This window comes from Schistocerca gregaria, chromosome X (genome assembly GCF_023897955.1).
Source record: "Schistocerca gregaria isolate iqSchGreg1 chromosome X, iqSchGreg1.2, whole genome shotgun sequence".
Taxonomy (NCBI): Eukaryota; Metazoa; Arthropoda; class Insecta; order Orthoptera; family Acrididae; genus Schistocerca; species Schistocerca gregaria.
Genome location: NC_064931.1, coordinates 386,028,940 through 386,056,660, shown reverse-complemented (window position 1 = coordinate 386,056,660; position 27,721 = coordinate 386,028,940). Strand labels below are relative to the sequence as shown.

Genomic DNA, 27,721 nt, shown 5'->3' with positions numbered 1-27,721 from the left:
ATTAGAGGTATCTGTCACTGGCCAGGTCTCTACAGGTTTGTTACACACTATGTAAGCCACTGTAAGGAATGCCATCAATAGAAGCACACAACGCAGTTACGTCTGGGGCATGTGGTACGAATCATGCCTGCAGCAACACCATTCCGCTGAATTGGAATAGGCCTCTCGGAGAGGTTTTCGAAGTTGGCAAACAGGAATCAGTTAATAACAGTCTGCACTTACTACCTCGCCCAGTATGCTTTCGCAAAAGCTTAGCTGTCTATCAAAGCTCTAGAAATTGCAGAGATCCTTGTAGAAGACATCATTTTGAATCACAGAGCACCCTGTGTCCATCTCTGATTGTGGAAAAGTTTTCTGGCTGAGACAAGTATCAGAGGTAATTTCATGTTGTGACATAATCCACTGGGTGACAACTTCCTACCATCCTCATACAAATGGCATTACAGAACACTTTAATAACGATCTGGCAAATATGTTTTTTTATATATTTTGATGCCACACAAAGAGATTAGGATCCAGTACTGCCCATCATGACACTCCATACAACACAGTGATGCAAGGCACTATAGGCTTCTATTGTTCTTTCTGCTCCATGGTTGCTAGGCTGAAATGAAAGTGGACACATTGTTCTGATTTCAAGTGGAGCACGAGAGCTGGCTCATACACAGACACTGGATAAGGGCTGAGAGCACTACTGTACAAAGCGCTGACCCATGAGCCACAGCCCAAGAAATTTTGTTTGGCTTTTCACACCTGTGCAGAAAGTAGGATTATCAGAAAAATTGCAGAAGTGTGACTTCGGGGCATATCCTATCCTTTATCATTTGACAAACAGCACACATGAAGTTGATGAATGTGACCCATGATCAAGAAGACAAAAGTGCAGAGACATTGTCCATGTCTTTTGTATGAAGTGCTACTAGAGTCCAGAAGCACAGATTGACAATGGGAGGTTCAAGAAAACTGAAGACCTGCTTGACGATCATGAAGCTTTGGTGGGAGGGGCTACCTGCGACGCTCATCATAGCAAAGAGGATGTAATAGCACAACCAGAATGCAAGGATCTGCCAATGCCACCATACAGACGACTATTGGCACAACCTAGATCCATAATATTGTAGCTGGCTCTTATGAGGACTTCCAGAACATTGGGTTGCCACTTCTCTAGGGAAGGGAGCATTGCTGTAAGCTCTGGTACAAGCAGTGTCTTTTAGTGGTTAGAGCCGCTGTCTGGTGTGCTGCAGTCACCAGTTCAAACCTGACTGCCAGCAAGTACTTGTTATTTATTAATCATTTCTGGAATGTTCATGAAATATAGTATATTTGTAATGTTTGTATGTCTGGAATATTCTATGTTCGTGTAAATAATTGCACTCTCAATCAAGGAGATCAGTTCTGTTCTGGCTGTATGTTGGTGTCAATAATAAACATGCTTACAGTTCTAAATGTTGTATTTCATTGATGACCCTGCTTTCGGATTTGGACTTAATTGTGGTTTCAACATGACGATCTGAGAATTCAGTAGCAGAGCAATTATTTGAAGTAATTGTAATGCTGCATAAGAAATTCTTGTAGATTCCTCCTCTGGAAGTCATGTTATTGCAGATTAGTGATAAGGGGGAATCTCACTATCTTCTACACCATTTGTGCTGCTATTGTATCAAGTTCAAAATGATTGTGGATGTGCTGGTGGTGGTTCTCTTGTTAAAAGTGTAAAAGGGGCAGTCTGCATATTTACCTTGAAGTGCATGTTAGCAATATGTAGCACGAGAAATAATGGGAATTAAGATAGCCGAAGAAAAGCCCATTTTCAGTAGGCTGTTTATTAATGAGACAATTTTCACTGTGCAAAGAATAACTGTTAGTTACTAAAATAATGACAACCTCAAAATAGTTGTCATCAACTTGTAAGCAAATCATGTATCAGATAAAAGTACAGTTTCTTCCAATGGAAATAGATATAAACACATAGGAAATCAGTTAATACTGTTTGTATGCCCTCTAGTAATCCTTAGCTTTTGCAGTTCTAATATTCAGCTTATTCCTGTTCACACTGCTTGCCTCATTTGCAACAAATAAAACTACCCCCCCCCCCCCCCCCCCCCCCCGACCCAACATAGAATTTGGGCTGTGCTACAGATCAGTCTGCAGCACAATAAGGATACTGTATTTCTGAGAAAACCATTCATATTGATTTCAAGGTAATACATGCAGAATTATGATATATGTTTATAACAACAATTTCACTTGGAGAAAATTGCAGAAATTGAAGGAATGACCATCCACACACAGTGAAGAATTCAATTTTTTTTGTTTTGTAGATGTCATGTGGTTAAAAAAATTCAGCAGTGGAAAGTCCAGGGTGGAATGTGACAATATTATGAAAAGCATAGTTACTACTCACCATATAGCACAGATGCTATAAGTCGCAGATAAGAACAACAAAAAGACAGACTGTCAGAAAATGAACTTTCTTTTTGTTGTGCCCATCTGTGACTCAGAATCTCCTCTATATGATGAGTAGCAACTATCCTTCCATAGTATTATTATCATGTGGTTAAGAGCTTGTCATTTACTAACCATTACCATCCTCCCATTGCTTGCCTCCAAAATGACATAGTGACATATTACCAACAGCTGCTTTATATCAAATTAATGACCCTTATTAAAATTTTGGGATTGACTACTTCCAGTATATATTCTTACGTATACCAGCTCAAAATATGTCATCTCCGCTGCCCCTCCCACCTCCCCACCCCGCCTCCCATAGTGTAGGAAAGTCCGTTCTTCCTTTCTTGTTTCAATGATGAATTTTCTATTTTTCTGAATGATAACTGGCGTAACCACCAGATATGGTTCCTGGCTTGATTTTGGTCAAGTCATCTCTCATTCTGACAAATAATGGCCTGATAATTATTTTGTGTCCTGATTTTGTTTATTTCTCTCAGAAAGTTTGCCCTACTCGCTACTATGTCTAAACTTTGCATCATAATACATATTCCTTTTTTCTATTTTTGGAGTCTGTTTTCATAATCCTGCCTCCCATGTCGTGATTCCCCTGTGAACTAAGTCTTGTTATTTAAGACCTGTGGCTCCCATTTCGATGTACTGGATGTTCACAAGAATAACATAATTCTAAAATAAAGTGTGATCAGTGAGAACCTTCTGGAAATTGGCCACATATTGGCAGTCTTCCATTAATGGTTTTTTGTGACTGGACTTCTCTTCATCAGTGGTTTCCATAACTTGTTCTGCTGCAAGTTTTGTTTAATGACTCACAACATGCCTTTGTGATTGCACCATGTGGTGCTAAGAGGATTTCATTTGGAATATTCTTTTAAGTCACGAAGAAATTTGGAAACCTTGCTATGGCTGTCTATATTTAGCCCTGTATGTCTTGGATTTGAATAACAACTCATAACCAGGAAAAGGATAGTATGTGATCACAATAAAAGTTCCCTCAGTAAACAAAGACAGCTTGGATACAGAAAGTGCATAAGGAGAAGATTATTTACAGTAGAGTCGTAAAACTGTGCTGGTGGCAGCTGTGTGAATCTACTGCAAGATCAGTGTCAGAAATAGTTGTTCATTTGAAAATTTTCTCATTATTGTGTTACTCGGATGGCACCTACAATAAATACAGCACTCACAATAGTGTGCATTTAAAGGTATGGGCTGAGTTATATGCTGGTCATTGGCAGTTACAGGAGGGAACATGTGAGGGGTGAGGAAAGTGACCTTTCTCTCTCTGCTCCATTTTCACTGCTCCCTATTATAGTGAACATGTGTTCTGAGAGTTGCCTGAAAATCTAGAGTAAACATTTTTGTTGGTTGCTGAATTTCTCAGGAATGATACAATGTCACCGGTTGCAGATTTTTGCAGCCAACCACACTGTTACTCTTCGTATAAATGTCCCTTGTCATTATTAAGTACTGTATATTAAACCTACCCCTTTCTTCATGGTACAAGAATAATACTGTACATGTCTAGGAGTCAACACATTAAAATTCCCCAGAAAAATCTCAGAGTTCCATATCAAGTCATCAATTTATTTACACTTATAAATTTAGCCACCTTGTGCACAGTTACATGTGACAGTATTCCTGTGAATGGGACCATCTCATAGATGATTTTAGTTGTGTGCTAACACTGTGGCTGCTATGTTCTGAGCTCCTAGCAGTTAATTCAGGCAGCCAAAGAAATCTTTCAGCCATGAGAGCTTGTGTTACCTCACTTTTGGATTGACATACACACACACACACACACACACAAAAACTAGAACAAATAGAAGACACTGATATTTCAAGGTTACTATTATTAAGGCCCATAAGTTTACTAAAGTGAACAATTCAATACAAATGAACAAATAGCCTGTGCTGTGAAACATATTATAAACTTATGTAATGCTTGCCTACTCCCTAGTCATTGAAAATTTTTCAAGTAGGCACATGGCACGGTTGTGGTACAAGTTCTGTCATCAGGGGTCGCTGATTTATCTGCAGGTAACTTAAAAGGGAACGGGCCAGTCCAACATTTCAAAACCTACCATGAAATTTTTCATGCAGGAGGAATACACTAAATGCACTTCCAAATTTTAGCTGCTAAGATGCACTGCAAGTTTTTTTAATCAGTCTTGAAGTTATTCATTTTTGCCATGTGAAGAACAGCATATAACTGTAGTCTGTAAAGTCCTTCCTGCCTAGCATGTGATCCAGCAAATGAGCAGAAACAACCATGACAAGAGAATGTGGCTCTACATAGTGTGAAGTCTAAAGTGCACACACATGAATTTTAATCACTTAAACCATACCAAGAATGTCTCAAATCATTATTTTTTGAATAACTTGCATTTCATATTGACAGCAAAACTGTTGCAGATGTAATTGTTACACAAGTGACTAGCAGACTGGGTATGATGTAACATTACAGATGACTTCCATCAATCGGGACTTTAATTTGTTGACATTAAATATTTTATAACAATTCCTGTAACACAGTTCTTATGATAATATTTGAATAATGTATATTTTACTGGCAATTAAACAGTTACTGAAGTCATCACAAAAATACCGCGTGTGTATTGAGTGACGAAAACCAACATTTTCCTAACACCAGGAACACCTGATAAAAGAAAAATTAATGCATTCAGGCACTTCACGTTAATCACTATTTTATTCACAGAGCACTGGAATGGAGAAAGAAATTGTCATGGTTATTTTTCTGCATATTATGCTGTGTAACAGGCAAACTCAAACAAATTTGTAAAATGTGGTGATGCAAATTTACAGCACAGAAATAATTAAAGTTTAACAATGCTGTTCCACTGGTAAACCTGAAATCACAGAAAGCTATTGGAAATTACACTCTAAGCAGAAGAAGAAGATGCAGATGCAGACCATTAAGGAGTTATGCAGATTGGTCACAAATTGTTGTTTATACAGGTATCAACAGAAAATGCAAAATTGTAAACTTTGATGGTGGTTCAATGAATGTGTGACACTGCAATGTAGTTTCACTGCACAGCTGGCAGTGATAGTAAAGAGGGGACATATCAAAACCAGGGCATAAAGTCTTTGTAAATGTAATTCCGTGTACTCTGTTGGACAGTGCCTGTGCCTCACAGAAAGGCCAGTGAACAACATACGCATATGCCAGCATTTGAGAGAGGATGTGTAGTTGGACTCGAAGAAGCCACTTGGAGTAATTAACAAAATGCTTGACATTCGAATAGGAGCGGTGCCACTATTCAACGATGTTGGTAGGAATGGGTGGACTGTGGCTGAACACCGCATCAAGAAGGAAGTGTTTGACCTAGAGAGACAGTAGAACATGAGGACTGAGCAATTGTTGGAAAGGCACTCAGAGCCCTGATCAGACATGCAACTTGTGCTTCAGTGACCACAGGGGCCATTCATAGTTGGCTCACCGAAAGGTGGCTGTGCTGCTGGCACCACTTGCACCAACTACCATTGACCACTATACACCAATGTTCCTATTTGCTGTGGTGTTGGGCATATCCAGGTTGGAATCTCATTTTATGAAACAGAACTGTCGTCAGTGATGAGTCTTGCTCTGAATTGAGCCCCGATGACCAGAAAAGATGTGTCTGGAGGTGCCCCAGACAGTGGTAGGATACAAATTTAACTGTCGCTTTCCATACCCCCCAACAGATGGAAGTAATGGTCTGGGGTGCCATTTCTTTTCATAGTACGACCATTTTGGTTGTCACCTGTGGCACCCTAGCACATCGGTATGCCGATGATATTCTATGTATCGCTTTGTTGTCCTTCATGACAAGCCATCCTGGGCATACATTTCAGCAAGATAATGCCCACACATACATGGTGAGAGTTTCTAGTGTTTGTATTCATGTGTGGCCAGCAAGATAGCTGGATCTCTCCGCAGTTGGGAATATTTAGGGCATAATGGGTAGGGCCTCCCAGTCAGCTCGAGATTTTCACAATCTAACGCTTCAGTTGCACAGAATTTTTCACATTATTCCATAGGAGGACGTCCGACGATTTTATCGATCAGTGCCAAGCTGAATAGCTTTTTGCATAAGACCCTTAGCTGAACTAATGTGTTACTGATGTGTTCACTTTGTGAAGCTCTTTCTCTTGAACAAATCGTACAATTTTTTCTGAAATTCTAGCTGTTTGTTTGTACATATACATCACATCTACAGATTTCTGTCCCATTCGTATATTATCTTCATAGTGGCTTTTTTTCTTAGAATGTATATTATCCAACAATTTTCTGGAAAATGCTTTAGACTGTTGAAAAATGTTTTTATTAAGAAGCTGAATCATGCTATTAGTCCTAAATGGAATCCGAATTGATAGCAAATTCTATCTACCTTTTAATACAGCAAAAATAACCTATGATTCTGAAAATCAGAGGTGCCATACATATTCTGTGTTATTTTGGGAAGATATGCATTGCTGAAACCTTGTTCATAGTTGCACGAAAATGGGCAACGTGTAATTCTTGTGTCATGTTGTGAGAAACCAAGACTGTAAACCACAGTGTTAAGGCAGACGTTTATTTCGTGTGGCTCTACTGTAAAAGTCTGAAAGTCCACTTAAATAACAACTCATTTAGCGTGAACAGTTGATTTCAATTCATCAAAATATTGAACCCCAACCCGGAAACACAAAGATTACTTAATGTGCACAGATAATCTGAAAATTACGCTACATTACTGAGCAGCTGAATTACAGATTTCTTCCTAGTAGCATGTAGAATCCTCTTACCCTGCTTACAATAGTGACACATAGTAACAAGGACTACAAGTCACTGAAAATATTCGTGACCACTGAAGTATCACACACGATTTACAGAAATTGTTTGAATATGGACCCAGGCATGTCAGATGTGATCAGTAGGAATGGAATCGGATGATTTTGGGTACACAGAGTACCCTCACATCCATGGTGTAATTCAGGCTGGGAACACCACTTCGCCTTTTCCCTTTGTGCCATGTACATCACTCCATCATTCGAGGTCACCAGGGCAGACTTCCTCCAGCTTATTGGGCAATTTCCTCACCCATTTTTGCTGCTCAGTGACTTTAATGCCCACAATCCCCTTTGAGGCTCTTCCAGAACCTGTCGAAGAGGTGCTCTCTTAGCTGACCTTCTCAGTCAACTCAACCTCATCTGCCTTAACACCGGAGCATCCATGTTCCTTTCAGGCTCCACACACAACTATTCCCATTTGGACTTCTCACTCTGCATTGACCACTTTTCCCGTTGTCTCAAGTGGTCCGCTCTCTCCGACACGTACTCGAGCAACCATAGTGGACCCTATTGTTATCTACAACACCTTGGGCCACTATTCTGCGGAGTTTTTGAGCTCCACCCGCTATAACCCTGCCTTCTTCCATCATAAATGATTGGAGGAGGCTCGGGTGATACCCTTCTTTTCTCAGAATTGTGAGTGCTACAATGCTGCTTTTACTATGAGTGAGACAGATCATGCTCTCAGTTCATCCTGATCCCCTGCCCCAGGGCTGCATGATGTTCAGATTCAGATGTTGAACCTTTATGGTGTGGGCAAGCACTTTGTCCTTCATACAAACAGTTGCATCTGGGCAGAGGGCACATTTCCCAGATGCTGGCATGGAGCCACTGTTATAGCCATACCTAAGCCCGCTAAGGACAAACACCTTCCTTCTGGCTACCACCCTATTTCTGTCACCAACTGTGTTAGCAAGGTGATAGAAAGTTTGAGTCATGCCCAGCTGGTATGGTGGCTTGAGTCTCACAAGTTACTAACCACTGCACAGTGTGGATTTTGAACACACTGTTGTACAGTTGACCATCTTGTCACTTTGTCAACCCATATCATTAATGGTTCTCTGCAGAAATACCAGACTGTGGCCATGTTTTTCGATATGGGGGAAGCCTACGACACCTGCTGGAGGATTGGTATCCTCCGTACTATGTACACATGGGGCTTCTGGTGCCACATGCCCCGTTTCCTTCAGGAATTTTTAACAGACCTAGTTTTCAAGATATGTGAGGGTTATGCCTTGTAGGACACCTTTATCCAGGAAAACAGTGTGCCACAGGGTTCCGTCCTGAGTGTCATCCTCTTTGCTATCATCATTAATCGTATTATGGCCTGTTCACCGCCGGGCAGCTCCGGCTCCCTTTTCATTGACAGTTTTCGTCTTCGGTGCTTCTGACATGGCACATATGACTTTTGTGCTCTAAAACAAAACAAAACAAACAAAATTGAGAAAAAGTTTCATAACAGTTTGAAAATGCGTGTAAAATTTGTTGTAAGACATACACACAGTTACTAAATTTAATACTTGCCTTAATGGATTAAACCTTTAACTTAAGATTGTACCTCTTAATGAGTATGGTATGACAGTATTTTATGTTTCTAAACTTGGTCAATAATTATGTGGACTATTGAAAATAAAATTTTTGTTGGCCCCTAGAAGCTGTTCGTAGGCAACCTGCAACAGAGATAGGATGCGCATGTCGTTCAGTAATATGGAGTGTATGAAGTAGTGCCACTGTTTTCTTATTGTAAAAATTGTAGAGGCATTATATGTTACATTTATAAATAAAAATAAAGCTATGTTTCTGTACTGATTTGTTCTATCACTAAAATAAAAAAAGATCTTTCTTCTTCCAAAGGTTAAATCCTGCTTTATGAATGTTGTTCTATTTTAGGTAAAAATGATTTATTTACATTGTATGTTTCTCATTTTTGCAGTTTCCAAAATTCATATTTGATTGCCTGATTCTATCCGTTTGTTCAGCTGCTGGACAGCTTTTCATTTTCTTCACAATCTCTACATTTGGACCTGTGATATTTGCAATAATTATGACTATTAGACAGGTAAGGGAATTGGCTTTTATTTTATGTTTTACGTATTGCTAGTTTTATTGTGCCATACTTACAATAATGGTTATTATTCCCAGTACATAAAATACATATTGCATCGCTCTCTGTCCTTGCAGTGTGGTAGTGGAGTAATTGTGGTTACAGTGCAATAAGTATGATGATTACGTAGTGCTCTCTCTCTCTCTCTCTCTCTCTCTCTCTCTCTCTCTCTCTCTCTCTCTCTCTCTCTCTCTCGAGGAAGGGGGGGGTGTTGCACTTGTGTGTGTGTGTGTGTGTGTGTGTGTGTGTGTGTGTGTGTGTGTGTGTGTGTGCGCGCGCGCGCATGCATGCATGTATATTTTTCCTTCTCTATTTCTAGTATTTGCCACATTAGTACTATATAGGGCAATTTTAGTAAATAGGGATGAACTGCAGGAAATGATCCATGAGTGGATAAGGTCCAAAAAATGTAATGGTTAAATTGCCAGAAATGTGCTTCAAGGGAGGTCCAACCTCTAGAAGGTGAAGATCCTAAATCTGTGATAGTGTAGGTTTCAGTGATAGACAGCAACACGAGAACCCACAAGGCAAGTGGGAACATTTTGTCTGTTCTTGTGTTTTATCTCCGCATTCAAGAGGCAGCTCTGAATAATCCCTGCCCACACATTTAGGCTGAATTGGTGTTATTGTTCACTGCAACCATAGCATGAGGATTTTTCCATAGCTTACAGGCAGGTTTCGTGAAGGTTGACAGTACTGCCCCTCGTAAGAGTAGCCTCATCTGTGAATCAAGTGGTTGTCAGAAATCGCAGCAACATGGTGGTGTGTGTGATGAACCAGTGGCAAAACCGTCACTATAGAGGCAAGTCTGTCAGTTATAAGGCCTGTATGCTGTGTGAAATTGATACTGGCTGTTGTGGAGAATGTGCCACATAGTCATTTGCTTACCCCGTGGTGGTGGGCCACCGGTTAGGTGCTGATACCAGGGTCATTTCTACAGTGTTCAACATATTTTATCTCTACCTTCAAGTAGCTGTACACCTCGGCATGCATTTCTGGGCATATGTCCGTAATGACTGTGAAAAAAAAATGTAATTTCATTATTGTAGATGATTTCTGAATCAGTGGGTACTTGGTTACTATGTTTGGTTCTCCCCCACTGTATGCTGTCAATTCTTACAGAGAATCTACTTAGCACACAGACAGAAGTAATGAAGAGGGCAAGTAATACATACTGTGATTACTGAGATAACATAATTAACAGTGACAAATTTGTAATGATTAAAATATGGAAACAGAAGGCAGAAGTGAGAGTAAGTGAAAAGATAAAAATGTGGAAATTTTAACAGTGAGAACACTATAGGTTTCTAGACTTGATTGCTAATGATGTAGAATCTGCTTTACTAATAGTTTTTACATTTACCACTATAGACATCCACAATTTTACAATGGTGTCACTTCACTTAATAATATTTACTTGCTGACATGCCTCCAAGTTTCCTTACCATAATAGATTTCAATATAGTTAATTCTGTGAAAGTTGCAACACCAAGAAGGACACGTGTGACTGAATGAAATTTGCCGTTTAGATTAAGTATGTGCAAATACACAAATGATTAAGGCTACAGAACTGCACATGATCTCAAGCATCATGTGAAGCCCCCATATACTGCAGCCAAAGACTCTGAATTGTATAGCATTGAATCAAAGGAGGCCTGAAGGTGTTTCTGGGGTGTCTCCTTCCATTTGATATGTATGAGAGTTCAAAATCCATCACAGTGGTTGGAGCCGGCCAGGGTGGCCGTGCGGTTCTAGGCGCTACAATCTGGAACAGAGCGACTGCTACGGTCGCAGGTTCAAATCCTGCGTTGGGCATGGATGTGTGTGATGTCTTGAGGTTAGTTAGGTTTAATTAGTTCTAAGTTCTAGGTGACTGATGACCTCAGAAGTTAAGTCGCATAGTGCTCAGAGCCATTTGAACCATTTGAACAGTGGTTGGAGGAGAACTGTGATGAACATGTTGACAACCAAATTTGCAGACATGGGCAGAGGGTGACGTATGAAGCAAATGTGCAAGCCAGAGAAGCACTGGTACATTTTTTTCTTTGAAGAAGACATGCACAGTCCATGTCTGTGTGGCCAAACACTGTCCTGCTATAATGTAACATGAGGAGTTTTCCCTCAGGGAATTTCCAGCTATTTCTGGAAAACTTGGATGCTTTGTTGTGCTATCTGTCAGACAGGGGGAAGCAAATTATCATTTGTGGGGATTTCAATGTTGATTCCCTGAAAGAGTGTAATAGGAAGAATGACCTTTTAGTATTACTCAGTTCTTTCAATTTGAGCTCCGTCATTGATTTTCCTACTCGGATAACAAAGAACAGCAGTACATTGATAGATAACTTTTTTATAGACCAAGATAAGTTTAAGGACATAAATGCTTATCCTGTTGAGAATGGTCTTTCAGATCATAGTGCACAGCTTGTTACAGTACATGACATAGCTCCATGCAGTATAATAAATCAGACTTTCAAAGCAGTGCGTTCAATTAACAATATAAATATTGCAAACTTTAGGGAAAGCCTACAGCAGCTAGACTGGGATGAAGTGTATAAGGAACCCGATGCAAACTTGAAATATAACTTATTTCACAATACATTTTTAAGGGTATTTGAAAATTGTTTTCCCAAGAAAATAGTTAAACATAATTCCAAGAAAACATATAAAAAACCTTGGCTAACTAAAGGAATAAGAATATCTTGCAACCGCAAAAGAGAACTGTATCTAACAGCAAGATGGAGTACTGACCCCGAAATTGTTCAATATTATAAAAACTATTGTGCGGTACTAAGAAAAGTTATTAAAAAGTCCAGAAGCATGTGTATCATGTCTGAGATCAGTAACTCTGATAATAAAATTAAAGCAATTTGGAATATTATTGAAAGGGAAACAGGGCAACCAAGAGCACAGGAAGACTTTAGTGCAATAAAATTGAATGACAAGTGCACTAACAAACAATCAGAAATTGAAAATATTTTGAATAATCATTTTTTAAATGTTGTGGAGAAAATAGGATCTAGATCTTCACTAGAAGAGGCAAGGCTATTAATAGAAGAGGCCATACCTGCACAGTTTGAAACAGCTGTAATTCCACCAACCTCTCCCTCTGAAATCAGTAAAATAATAAACTCACTGAAAAGTAAAAGCTCTTACGGAATTGATGGCATTTCCAGCAAAGTACTTAAAGCTTGTTCCCCACAGATAAGTAGAATTCTCAGCCACGTATGTAATAGCTCTTTGGAGCAGGGTGTTTTCCCTGATAGACTGAAATATGCCATTGTAAAACCATTGCATAAAAAGGGGGATATGTCGGATGTCAACAACTACCGCCCAATCTCTCTTCTGACAGCTCTATCAAAAATTTTTGAGAAAGTAATGTATTCAAGAGTAGCCTCCCATATTTGTAAAAATAAAGTACTAACAAAATGTCAGTTTGGTTTTCAGAAAGGCTTTTCAACAGAAAATGCTATATATGCTTTCACTGATCAAATATTAAATGCTCTGAATAACCGGACATCACCCATTGGTATTTTTTGTGATCTCTCAAAGGCCTTTTATTGTGTAAATCATGGAATTCTTTTAGATAAGCTAAATCATGGAATTCTTTTAGATAAGCTAAATCATTATGGTTTGAGTGGGGCAGTGCACAAATGGTTTAATTCATACTTAACTGGAAGAATGCAGAAAGTTGAAACAAGTGGTTTGTGTAATGTTAAAACAGCTGATTCCTCAAACTGGGGTGCTATCAAGCACGGGGTCCCACAGGGTTCGGTCTTAGGTCCTTTACTGTTCTTGATATACATTAATGACTTACCATTCCACATTGATGAAGATGCAAAGTTAGTTCTTTTTGCTGATGATACAAGTATAGTAATAACATCCAAAAACCAAGAACTAAGTGATGTAATTGTAAATGATGTTTTTCACAAAATTATTAAGTGGTTCTCAGCAAACGGACTCTCTTTAAATTTTGATAAAACACAGTATATACAGTTCCGTACAGTAAATGGCAAAACTCCAGTAATAAATATAGAATTTGAACAGAAGTCTGTAGCTAAGGTAGAATTTTCAAAATTTTTAGGTGTGTCCATTGATGAGAGGTTAAACTGGAAGCAACACATTGATGGTCTGCTGAAACGTCTGAGTTCAGCTACGTATGCTATTAGGGTTATTGCAAATTTTGGTGATAAGAATCTCAGTAAATTAGCTTACTATGCCTACTTTCATTCACTGCTTTCGTATGGCATCATATTCTGGGGTAATTCATCGTTGAGTAGAAAAGTATTCATTGCACAAAAACGTGTAATCAGAATAATTGCTGGAGCCCACCCACGGTCATCCTGCAGACATCTATTTAAGGATCTAGGGATCCTCACAGTAACCTCACAGTATATATATTCCCTTATGAAATTTGTTGATAATAATCCAACCCAATTCAAAAGTAATAGCAGTGTGCATACCTATAACACCAGGAGAAAGGATGATCTTCACTATGCAGGGTTAAATCTGACTTTGGCACAGAAAGGGGTAAATTATGCTGCCACAAAAGTCTTTGGGCACCTACCAAACAGCATCAAAAGCCTGACAGATAGCCAACTAACATTTAAAAATAAATTAAAAGAATTTCTAGATGACAACTCCTTCTACTCATTGGCTGAATTTTTAGATATAAAGTAAGTAAAAAAAAAAAAACTTAATCATTAGTGTCATGCAATATTTTGTGTAATGTAATTTCTTGTACAGACATCTTTTATTAACCTGACACGTTCCACATCATTACGAAGTGTCGTATTCATGATCTATGGAACAAGTATTAATCTAATCTAATCTAATCTAATCTAATCTAGTACTTTGGGCTATAAAATCTCTGTGATCCCTTAATACATAAGGGTCAAGAACGCACATTGTATTGAGTAACATCCCAAACTGCCACACTTTATATTGCTTGAAAATGCAGGCTGCCAGAATGCAGTCACCACAGAAGCGTCTAAGCTGTATGTTTTCACTACTGGAGGACAGTTTGAAGCAGCAGTCATCCAAAACCACTTAAGGGAGGTCATGGTTCTGCTGTGGCTGTCCTTATTTGAATACAATGTTTTATTTATCACTATTGGCCAGTTCAGTGTAATGAGGTCATTTAGAAACATGGCTGCCAAGAAGAAAATCCAGTGTGCACTCTGTGTGCGTACTAAGGGAAGTCCCACAAGATGTTAAATGAGTCCTTCCAGATGCCATGAAGAGCACAGGGTGAACCAGCTGCAGGTGGCTTATGTCGGCAATAGTGATGTGTGCTGCTTTAGATCGAAAGAGATTTACTCTGGTTTCAGGTGGCTAGCTGAATTGGTAAAGACTGCCAGTCTTGCTTGTGAGGTGAAGGCAGAACTCACTCTCTGTAGCATTGTTGACAGGACTGTCTGCGCTTCTTCATACAGAGCTGAGTGGAGGTCTGAATCAGAGGCTTAGGTGGTTCTGTGAAAACCGTGACTTGGGCCATAGAGCGATGGGTAATCGGTTTGCGCTTAATAGCTCAGTGGTCCACTACATCCTGGAGGTGGCTACATGGCTAGTGGGAGCTGTGAGCTGTGAGGAGTGAATGGGGGGGGGGGGGGGTTGGTTATAAGGTCCCACGAAAGAACCAAAAGGGTTTCTGTCTCAAAGGATGCAGGGGTGATATAGAAACTATAGGTTTTATTAGTAGTAAATTGTACCTGTGTTGGGAAAGAACATAGAGCTCCAGGTGCTAATAGAAAGCACTGAAGCACAAATGATTACAGGTACTGAAAGCTGGCTAAAGCTGGAGATCAGTTCACCCAAAATGTTAATAAAGAATGTAACAGTGTTCAGAAAGGATATATTAAATACAATGTTATTGAAAATATAGATTACTACTCACCATAACCGTATAATAGAGATGTTGAGTAGTGGATAGGCACAACAAAAATTCTGTCAAACAAGTAAGTTATCGACCAAAAAGGCGACCAGATTACACACACACACACACACACACACACACACACACACACACACACACCATGATCATTGTGTCTGGTTTCTGATGTCTTGCCTTGGCAGTCAGAGATAGTGTTCTTGTGTGTGAGTACCGTTTGTTTGTTTGTTTGTTTGTTTTTTTGTGTGTGTGTGTGTGTGTGTGTGTGTGTGTGTGTGTGTGTGTGTGTGTGTTGTCTGATTCAGATGGAGGGCTTGTTGGCCAAAAGCTTACTTATTTGACAGGTCTTTTTGTGGTGCCTATCTGCAACTCAACACCTCTGCCATATAGCAAGTAGCAGTCTGTCCTTTTCATAATATTGTCATTATTCCATCCTGGATTTTCCATTGTTAGACAGATTAAATACAGTTGGCAGTCATCCGTTAGTTGGTGTTAGAGGTAGTCTATCTTGTAGTGAAATTTATCTGGTAGTTCTTGTGAGTTAGTGTTGTTAAAGGCTATACTGGACAACTGGAATAAATTAATATTTGGTTCCTTTTTCCAATCTCCCAACTTAGATGATACAATTAGTGAACATTTCAAAGAAGACTTGATTGTCATTTCAAATAGGTACCCTGCTCACAATTGTACTTGGTGGTCACTTCAATCTACCCTCAATATGTTTGCAAAAATAGGTGTTTAAAGTCAGTGGTAGGCATAAAAGATCATCCGAAATTGTACTAAAAGCTTTCTCCAAAATTGTTTTGAACAATTAGTTCAGGAGCCCACTCAAAGTGTAAATGGTTGTAAAAACATACTCGACCTCATAACAACAAATAATCCCAAGCAAATAGGGAGCATTATAACGGAGGTTAGTGACCACAAGGTCATTTTAGGGTGACTGAATACAGCAACACCCAAAACCACAAAATAAGTACAAAATATATCTATTTAAAAACTCAGATATAAATTCTCTTGATGCCTTCCTAAGAGACAGCCTCCATTCCTCCCAAAGTAACTATAAAAGTGTAAACAAGACGTGGCTTCGATTCAAAGAAATAGTATTGACAGCAGTGGAGAGAGATTTATGTCAAATAAATTACTAACAGATGGAACATAGCCCCAGGGAACAAAAAACAGATCATAACGCTGTTGCAGAACCAATGAAAAAAAGCAAGTCAAATTTAAAAGAATGCAAAACCCCTAAGATTGCCAAAGTTTTACAGAAGGTGAAAATTTAGTCTGAACATCAGTGTGAGATGCTTTTAATAACTTTTGCCTCGAAATCTGGCTGAAAACCCTGAGAGATTGTGGTCGTACGTAAAGTACACCAGCGGTAAGACACAATCGCTGCCTTCACTGCATGATAACATTGGTGATGTTATTGATCACAATACCACTAAAGCTAATTTACTAAATGTAATTTCCTGTAATTCCTTCATCAAAGAAGATGAATTAAATATTCCAGAATTCACAACAAGAACAACTGCAAACGTGATTAACTTAAATGTAGACATTTTGGTGTAGCAAAGCAGCTTAGATCACTTAATAAAGGCAATGCCTCCAGTCCAGATTGTATAGCAGCTATATTCCTTTCAGAGTATGTTGCTACAATAGCTCCATATTAGTAATTGTACACAGCCACTCACTTATTGAAATATTGATACCTAAAGACCCGAAAGTTCTACAAGTCTCACCACTAACCAAGAAAGAAAATAGGAGTAATGCACTGAATTACAGACCCTTATCACTAACACTGATTTGCAGTAGGATTTTGGAACATATACTGTGCCCAAACATTAAGAATTACCTAGAAGAAAATGATTTATTAACAAACAACCAACATTGATTCATGGATTCAGGAATATTATTCTTGTGAAATAAAACTACCTCTTTATTGTCATGAGCTAATGAGTGTTATTGGCAGGGGATGTCAAATTGATTCCATATTTTTAGGTTTCCAGAAGGCTTTTGGCAGCATCCCTCACAAGCGACTTCTAATCAAGTTGTGTGCCTGTGGAGCATCATCTCAGTTGTATGACTGGATTCATGATTTCCTCTCAGAAAGGCTGCAGTTTGTAGTAATTGACAGAAAATTATCGAGGAAAACAGAAGTAACATCTGGCATTCCCCAAGGATGTAATACAGGTCCTCTGCTGTTCCTGATCTATATAAACAATTTAGGAGACAATGTGAGCAGCCCACTTAGATTGTTTGCAGAGGATGCTGTCATTTACTGTGTCATGTAAAGTCATTTGATAATTAAAACCAATTGCAAAATGATTTAGAAAAGATATCTGTATCATGTGAAAAGTAGCAGTTGATTCTAAATGAAAAGTGTGAAGTTATCCACATGAGTGCTAAAAGGATTTAGCACTCATGTGGATAGCTTCCCACTTTTCATTATTTAGAGTCAAATTTTAGTTACTTGATAAGTCACACAAATCTGAGGGTTGCAAATTCAACTAAATACTTACAGAATACATTTATGAATAACTTAAACTGGAACAATCATGTAGAAAAGTATTTGGGGGAGGTGAAGCAAAGATTGTGTTTTATTGGCAGAACACTTAGAAGATGCAACAGATCTTCTGAAGAGACTGCTTACACTACACGTGTGTGTCCTCTGTTAGAATATTGCTGTGCAGTATGGGAACCTTACCAGATAGGATTGACGGAGGACATCGGAAAAGTTCAAAGAAAGGCAGCTTGTTTTGTATTATCGCAAAATAGAGGAGACAATGTCATGGATATGATGTGTGACGTTTTTCATTGCAATGGGATCTTTTCGTGAAATTTCAATTTCCAACGTTCTTCTCATCGAGCAAGGTGGTGCAGTGGTTAGTACACTGGACTTGCATATGGGAGAACAATGTTTCAAATCCACGTCCTGCCATCCTGATTTAGGTTTTCAATAATTTCTCTAAAATGCTTCATGCAAATGTCAGGCTGATTCCTTTCAAAGGGCATGGCAGACTTCCTTTCCCATGCTTACCTAATCCGAGGGAACCATTGACCTCACTATTTGGTCCCCTCTCCTGAATCAACCAACATTCTCCTTAGAGTATGAAAATATTTTGTTGACATCCAATGACATGGGGAGAAATCATCATTGTAATAAAATAAGAAAAATCAGAGTTCACAGATAAATATATAAGTGTTTGATTTTCACCACACACTCTTAGAGAGTGGAATGGTAGAGAAATAGTGTGAAAGTAGTTCGATGAGCCCTATGCCAGACGCTTTAGTGTGAATTTCAGAGTAATCATGTACCTGCAGGTGTAGGTGTAGATGTACAAGTCTCAACCACACTGATGATAAACATGTTGTTGAAGTTGGCCAACAGTGGCGAATAAAACTTATACTTTTCTGTCCTCTCCCTCTCTCCAGATAATAACAGCCAAAGTGAAACCATAATCTTTTAATCAATATTTGATGGTTGTGGACCCAAGGATAAGAAAAGCAATTCATCTTAAAGAACTTCATTTTGTCATTCAGCATGCCAGCAACGACATTCATTCGGGACGACGACGGTTCAATCCCGTCTCCAACCATCCTGATTTAGGTTTTCCTAAATCGTTTCAGGCAAATGCCGGGATGGTTTCTTTGAAAGGGCACGGCCGATTTCCTTCCCAATCCTTCCCTAACCAGAGCTTGCACTCCGTCTCTAATGACCTCGTCGACGGGACGTTAAACACTAACCACCACCACCAGCAACGACATTCCTGCGGCAGGCTGAGACACTCAAAAGTTTTTGGGCAGTGGAAGCTATTGTAATTCTTGTTGTGCCACCAGTTGAGTGAGCAACCACGCCACCTGGTCAGTGACACAGACAAGTCTGCAACTGTTGAAATGCTCCTTCAGCTAAGCAACGTTCTTCTCATCGATCAAGGTGGCACGCGCGCGCACACACACACACACACACACACACACACACACACACACACACACACCAGACATACATACAAGCAAAATTTTTAATTATATGACAGACCCATTTCCTCAATACACATCATTCTGCTCCATTTTATTTCATTCATGTGCTGATTTTTGTGCCTTTGGTACCAGAAAGATATATTGGCACTTTCTTTCTCATGTGCAAACTTCTTTTTTCAGAAATCTTAATTTCTTATTGCTAGTACATCTTTGTGCACTTTCTGAATTGGAATTCATTAAGTCAAATATTGTCTCTGAGAGTTATTATCAAGACTAGTCTGCATAAGTTGACACTCAGTAAACTTCTTTTTAGGCTTGTAATATAATTATTCTTGTAACACTTTGATATTTAATAATTTGTATAACTGTTTTTTATTGCAGGGCCTCGCCATCTTGCTATCATGCATAATTTATCAACATCATATTACTGCTCTTGGCATTATTGGAGTATTTGTAGTTTTTATATCAATTTTTTTGCGAGTGTACTGCAATCAGAGGTTACGTTCAATTAGAAAGAAGACTCAAGTGGCTGCTGGGATCAAGGTGTAGAAATGGCCATTAACTCATTTTTCCATTGCATCCCAACTTCACTGAGGTTTATTTTATTTGTAAAATTAGTCATTGAAATTATGTAGCAACCATTACTGATGATGTTCTGTATTATTTTGTAAGCCACATTTTAGAAATATCCTTGGGTGGCAGAATGATAGTTAGGCTCAGTTTGTGTAACAAAGTAGCACAGATTAAGCTAACTAATGGAAATAGTAATGATGGATTGAATCACTAATTTTGATAAGTGGAGCAAAGATGGTGACATTGCTGTGATTAAGAGAGAGGAAAAAGAAGTTGAGTTTATCACTACCTTTTCTTCTCTTCCATTTGTAATTAGTTGTTGTCGACGAGACATTAAACGCTAACAGAAAAGACAAATTAATAACAGTCTTCTTTTAAACAAAAAGGCTATTGATATTTGAGGCCAATAATTATTTTGCATCTGATGTAAAATAATGATAGTAATTTAAATGACCAGTCAGTAAGTGCTGGAATGCAGAGTTTTATCTGAATTACTCTTGTGTTGTAACATAACTCAGTATAATGTTTTTGGATATGCCAAGAATAAACTTATACTGAATTTGAGCTATGCAAAATCATCTACAATATATCTTCCCACTTTCTATGTGTTTTTGAGTTTATGGATGTTTACAATCAGAACACATTTATTTTTGTCTTCATTTGCCACTGTTTTGTCCATGTGGTTTATAAATGTCAATGACACTAACTAAAATGCTGCAGATCTCAAATAACCTAACAATTTCATGAGCATGTTTGTGTTAAAGTTAAAATGATCTTCCACAAACTACTATGCTGCACTAAAGTCAGTGTTTGAGACATAGTATACTGTTTCCTACAACAGTAAATATGCTAACATTCCACTGAGTCTGAATGGAAATGCTCTTATTTCCATCTGTCGAAATAGTTGTTTGAAGCTTTCACCTAGCAGATTCACTACCACAGACTGTACAGTGTCATAATTACATTGGCTACTGATTCAGAAAATGATTCTTGAACATACTCACATTGAATGGTATAAACCCAGAAGTAGATAATTCACATACCTGTAAGTTACTTGAATGAATGTCCATGTAGTCTTTTATTTTGTTTTTAATGCAGTCAGAAATTCTGAAAATTAAGAAAACTAGCTCATTATTTTATAAATTTTCCAAGTTACTTTGTGTATTGATGAACTCTTTTACATGAATGAGACAATTTACATAATTTTAAATACCAATTTCATTCTAAGCTCTGGTGCTGCATTATGAAGCTGTTGCCTAGCAAGCCCTTCATCATAAATGTATGTGTGGAATGTGATTGGCTTCAGTTCGCTTGCTGCATGCCATCCACTGGAATTGCAACAAATGGGCCCCCATTCCACAGAGCTTGCCAGTACTTTACTACATGATGCCAAACCCATAAAACTTAGCTTGAAATCAGTTAAGAAAAATAAAATGTGAATGATAATGTGTAGAGGAAAATTGGAGATGGTACAATATCATGTCACAAACAGATGACAGAGCCGCTACATTTCCAGAGAGACTTTGTGCATTGAATTGCACTGTAGTTACTTCCAAACAGGATGTCTAAAGCTTACTAGTGTATACTTGTGGCTTCTGGCTGGAAGGTTCATTAGGTCAATATTTTGTCGACGAAATCTAAAATAAATAAAGAAAATTCAGTTATTATGTTTCTGACTCTCTTCAGAAACCAAACTGTGCCACTAGCCATATTTTATTAAGAACTATTAAGATATTGTATAAAAATTATACAGAAGGATATTTTAATTGTATTCAGATAATTTTTACATGATTATTGTTTCCTTTCTCATAAGCCTTCTGGTTGACTTTAATGTTTGCGGTCTTAGTCAGTCCCTCCCCCCACCCCCACCCACACACCCTATTGTCATTAACTGAATGTTGATAGTTCACCAACTTTCTTTTTATATGACTAATATTGGCAACCTGTTGATTGGATCAGTCTCCAGAGTGATTAGCTGATTGGTCAGTGACACCTTTTAGATTTACAATGGCAATGTTCCTTAACCATACCAGCTGCTGTTTAGCTTTATATTCTGTTTGTGGAATGGCTTTACACAAATGTTAGATGGCCTTTCATTTGCTTGTCATCAACACTGCTAAAATTTTAAAGATGAGAATAACAGTTGTACATGTTCAAATTTAGATATTTGCTTATTCATTAACATGTTTGTAATAGAGTAATGTGTTAGAAAACAGAGCTCAAAAGCATTTATAATCTCAGTTTTTGGTGATTCAATGTATAAATAAATTTTGAACAGTAGTGAGCATGTGTTAAAAAAAAAAAAAAAAAACATTGCTGGTTTTCTGCATAACTTTGGACTGTCTTCTATATGTGATGAATTTGTCAAGACTCCATGGGAGTAATAAATTATTGAATAATTTTAGATGCTCCCAAAGCAAAGGAATTAAAAATAGCCTTATCTCAAAAGCTTTACAAAACTGCAGTATTATTTGTATGATGATGTTTGATAATACATGACCTTTGCCATTACCAATTCCTTACTTTCCATTAATATGCACTGTATTTATCTTTTGTTGTAAATGTTGATACTTTGATTTATGTGGTCATACATTTGTAAGATACTTAATGAAGAAAGTGTGCTATGCTGTTGTGTGTATTGTTTAATTCACCAATTCTCCTGGAATGTATGTGGAAGTGGGAGTTCTAGAAATGTGAATTTATTGTGTTCCATATGTATTTAATGTACACATGCCAAACTATTACTCTCAACAGTCATAATTTTTTAAATAATGTGACAGACTTAGTAACTCCTTTGCCACTGAGTGGTATTAACAAGAGGCTCTGTGTACAGAACTAAAAGTATTTTATTGGAAATGATGGAGACCATGTTGTAAGACTTCAACTAAAATGTGCATTTTTGTATGAAATAACTGCATACATTACTGGATTTCCCCTATTACTGTCTTGTAGACATTCCACCATGGTGGTTTCCAAACCCAGAGTTTACAAAATATTGCAGTGTGTGCTTTCCAGTGCCCTTTTATATATGTTCACAAGGTTTCAGTGCACCCAAAACCACAAACACTGTAACAAATTTGAAGCCTTGCAGTGGGAAAGTTAGTTGGAACATAAACATTTGGATATTGGAATGGGTATTTAGAAAATTAAAGAGAGTATTATAAATTATTCAAGGTTAAGAATCACATTAGAAATTATCCAGTTCCATAATTCCTGTGTGACACTATTGTAGCTTAGTTCATGTAGAAAAGAAAGCATGAAGAAATGATGAATAACAATATATTAAGTGCTAGAACATATGCAATGTTTCTCTAACCTGGAATACGGAGACCACTGTGAAAAAACATTTATAACCATGTTATATTAATGTGTTAAAAACTTTTTATTATATGTTTGAAAAACACAGAATTCTGCCCCAATTTTTATTGTATATTTTCTGATTTTGTAAAATGAAATTTTGATTTAAACCTCTCTTGTATTTTATTTATCATTAGCATGAAAATTCAAAAATATTTATTAACCAAATGCTGTGAGTTACATCAAATAAAAAGATAACACTCATCAAAAATAACGACAACGTCTGTGTCCAAAATTATCTTATTCTACATATGGAACTGTCAAGTTTCGTGAATCATGCAACAAGAACAAGAAAAGCTATAGGTAACAAAGAGTAACAGTGGTATAGAAAATTATTCAGCAATCCTGAGTCAATACACACACGTTCTAATGCATACTCTTCCTTTAAATCACTATATTTAGTCATAGTTAGTTCTTTCCATAATTTTCCTTGTCTATCTTTCTTTCCTTCACTTTCCTGTATTATATTTCTGTCATATTATCGTAGTATTTTTATGTTATACCCATTTTGCATGTGCTACAGCTTCATTCACCGTGTAGTGGCTCTAAAATGTATTTTATAAAGACTGCTATCCAGAAGCAAACTGCATTCTCTCCCATTGCTCTTCAGTATCTGTAGGAATCTTCTCTGTAGCTGAGCCCATTTTGTATATTGTGTTTCTCTCCTTTTTGTTGTGTATGCCTGTTGATTCAAAGTGGTAAAGATTATGTCTTTCTTCCTGCAACTTTTTTTTCATATCTAACATTTAAAAGCGTAAGATACATTACAAACTTTAAGACTTAATTTTTTTCCAGCCAGTTTATTTCTTTACACTACTAAGATGAAGATCAAAGGCACTCCTTCATGTTACTAGGCATTCTTCATATTTTACATTACATTTAATATGAAATCTAACACACACATAGTAAAAAGGAGTACTAACTGCAGTAAAATGTCTGTGAAGATAGAATAATAAAGCTAATTTACAGGCAAGCTGGGGGAAGAGTGAGTGGTGGTGACAGGCCAAGGGCAAACATTGTGAATAGCTAGAACTTTCATTGATTTCAATATATGATGTAGTGAGGCAGGCATGCCTCCCCCATCGTACCTGGCTGGTGCTGGTGAACAGGCGGCAGCTTTCACCCATAGATCCTCAGCTGGTGCCCTGCATAGTTGAGACCGGCACCCTTTGGAGACCAAGGCTGTTGATGTCAGCGGCACTATGTGTTGTGCTGGGACGGTGTTCTGCCTGGGGATTGGTCCCTCGGGCCCACATGCAGCCACCATTAGAGTCCTGCATGACCGAGTAAGCGAGCACAAAATACGAGATGGGGCGAGCACACCCTAACTGGATAGGCTACCCACACTAGTTCTAGTGACCGAGCATAGGAGACATGACTGAATACGTAGCATGTAACTTCACATTACACGTGTCATTATCGTGTGAGACTGCAGGCAGTATGGGCTTCTCATTTGTGGTGTCTCTCTCTCTCTCTCTGTAATCATGCAGCGTGATGAAGCCAGTGCAGTAAGACGAAAGATTGAAACAAATGTTTACACATTGAAGGAACGGGAAGGTCTAAACAGCCAAGTACGGAGTACGTTTTGGTTGGCTGTAGACGAAAACAGTGCATCTACTGGGTACGTATCGTGCATAAACTGCTCCACATTATTGTGTTTTCAGTTGGGAACCACTCATTTAAAGAAACACAGTCGCAAGAAACCTCACAAAGATATAGCTCCTTCAGGGATACTGGCAGTAATAAAAAATAGTATTACAGCAAAGTGTGTTGCAATGTGTGCTAAAGATATGAGACCTTTTAATGCTGTTTCCAGTGAAGGTTTCAGAGAACTAAGCCAAGAATTAATACATCTAGGTGAGCATTATGGAGACGCTAACGTGGCAGATCTCATGCCACATGCCTCTACTATAAGCAGATATGTCAAAGAACAAGCTGATGCAATACGAAACAGCATAATGCCTTTTGTTATTGCGGAAGTTATTAATAAAACGTGCTGCAACAGTTGATATGTGGACTGATTTGCATAATCAGGTGCACTATTGGACACTTACAACAAATTACATTAACACTGATTGGTCTCTTCCGAACAATGTTTTATTTACAACAAAATTTCGGCAGTAAAAATTATAAAAGAAAGTGCTGTATGAATTTAGCTGTGTTATGTACCCATTCTTGGAAACGCTACTTTTGTATTGAGAGAGAGAGAGAGAGGCAGGCAATGAATTTGTACAGTACAGTGCAGCGGGCCGGGGCGAGGCTATGTGAGACGTCAGTGGTGACCGGTCATGCTCGGTTATCCGCGTCTCCGGAATCCGGACAACAGACATGGGGCGAGTACGTGGCCGAGTCGAGTCGAGTGGGGCCGGACAAGAGCGGCTCGATCCCCCCGTCAACAGGCGAGCCGTTACCGGTCAAACATCGAGCGTTGCAGCACTCTAGCCACCATGGCAGCATGTGGTGTTTGCTGTGCTTGGGACTTAACCTGCTGCCCTCAGACTGGAGTTGAACGGCGGCTGGCACTACAGCAGCAAGTCCCATTAGGAACTCAATGTAAGTGGCTGCAAGTTGGCAGGGCTGTGGCACCAAGTCCCGTGAAAGGCTTAGTGCTGGCAGCAGGTGCAGCCCAATCTGGAACCCATGGCTGCTGCCGGCAGTGCCCAGTCCTCTCTCTGATGTTGTGGTGGTGCTGCTGGCTTCCAGCAAAAAATGATGTCTGTCTCAAAATCCATACTTACTTATGTGCCTCTGATGCCCATTTGCTTCACTAAAACCATGAGGGACCTATGACCTCGTAGTTTGGTCCCTTCTCCTGCCTTTAAACCAACCAACCAACTAAAACCATGTGCCTAGTCACATTGGCATAACAAGAGACTCGTCCTCGTGGAGTGACATCGCCCCACTTGCTGCACAGCTACTGCTGTCCAGTACTGTATACTGCTGAGGTCGGCTGTCCTCGCTTCGCAATCCACTGACATGTTTGTTATTGTGACCCATCTGTCGCCACACTGCAGCTGCTGACCTGTGGTTGTTAACACAGTGCTCTACAGCACTTCCATGTTACTTTTTCTGACATTTGTCAAGGACTAATAGTTTTCTGCCCAAAGACTGAGTTGGAGCACTGCACTTGATTGACTGAAAAATGAGAAAAGTAGAAAGTGTAGCTACTCAAAGAAATGGACATCAGCTTCCCTTTTTCTGTGAGAGACATGGCTCTACATAACAATTTGAGTGAAAAGTGATGGTTCCCTGTCATACTCGTGTGTGGCTACAGCCTGAACATTGACGTGCTCAAACGGGCAAATGTTGCAGAGACAACTCTCACAAGCATTCATAATTACTCTTAACCATCTATAGTTCTCACTATTGATACCATATTGGATTACATCACACTACAGGACGTTTGAATGAACAACTGACTGCATACATTTTCATTTCACAATTTGTGGAAACATCTGTAGTGGTGGTGGTGGTGGTGGTGGTGGTGGTTGTCGTCGTTGTCATCTTTCATCCCAAAGACTGGTTTCATAGTCCTCAGGAAATATAATGGCTGTAACTTCCCCTGCCTTACTTTATTATAAATCATTATCAATAAGTGGATTCATTTCGGGAATTTGAGCAGCTGCTGCTTTAATTATTCTTGATCATTGTCATCAGTAGTAGTAGTAGTAATAGTAATAATAATAATAATAATAATAACAACAATGGTTGTAACTACACACCTATGAGATGTGATTAAACAAGATCATGAATGATTTTTTTTATTAGTATCTGCTTACAATACAACCATTTGATGTAATTTGTCCAATTGCCTGAGCTGTCAAAAAAGACAACATCAAGTTGGAACACGTTCTGACTTTTCGATCAGTGTCCAGAGATTTTAGAGTTAGGTTGTTTTTACAGTGTCTATCATGCATCATGGATTTTGAAAGATGCATCAACATTAAGTTCTATTTCAAGTTGCAAAAAAGTGCCAATGAAACTTGTGAAATATTGAAATTCCTGTATGTTGATAACACTGTATCTCTGAAGACTGTTTACAAGTTGTATGAGTGATTTATAAACGAAATGGGACGGCAGAAGACAAGCGACATTCAGCATATCCATTGACCTCAAAAACAGAAGAAAATGTGCAAAAAGTGGCAAAAATTGTTGGTTCAAACAGGCGAACAACTTTTTGAACACTTACCAAAGAACTTAGCATATTGTACGGTTCTGTCCAAAACATTTTAAGTGATAATTTGCAAATGAAACAAGTGGGTTCAAAAATTGTTCCCGGACTTTTGAGTAATGAACACAAGGAAAAATGTGTGTCATTTTACACAGAGTTCATGGATCATCTTCATTAAGATTCGGACTTTGTGTCAAAATTGTAACTGGGGATGGAACTTGCTTCGATCTGTATGATCCTGAGACAAAAATTCAGAGTTCCCAATGTAAATCAAGTAAATCTCCACACCCTAAAAAGGTACATGAGTCAAAATCGAATATCAGAGTCACACTTATTGCTTTGTTTGATATTAAGG

At 38.5% G+C, this 27,721-nt stretch overlaps 1 protein-coding gene across 3 annotated transcripts in view; it reads left to right on the top strand.

Moving 5' to 3' along the window:
- The window catches only part of LOC126298471 (adenosine 3'-phospho 5'-phosphosulfate transporter 1), a 91,450-nt gene extending 68,141 nt beyond the window's left edge, over positions 1 to 23,309 (top strand). For all 3 annotated transcript variants that reach the window (XM_049989803.1, XM_049989804.1, XM_049989805.1), the window contains 2 exons: positions 9,233 to 9,358; positions 19,647 to 23,309. In XM_049989803.1, coding sequence (XP_049845760.1) covers positions 9,233 to 9,358; positions 19,647 to 19,814 — 294 coding nt within the window. In that variant the 3' untranslated portion in view covers positions 19,815 to 23,309. The remainder of the gene's footprint in view (positions 1 to 9,232; positions 9,359 to 19,646) is intronic.
- The last annotated feature ends 4,412 nt before the right edge of the window (positions 23,310 to 27,721 follow it).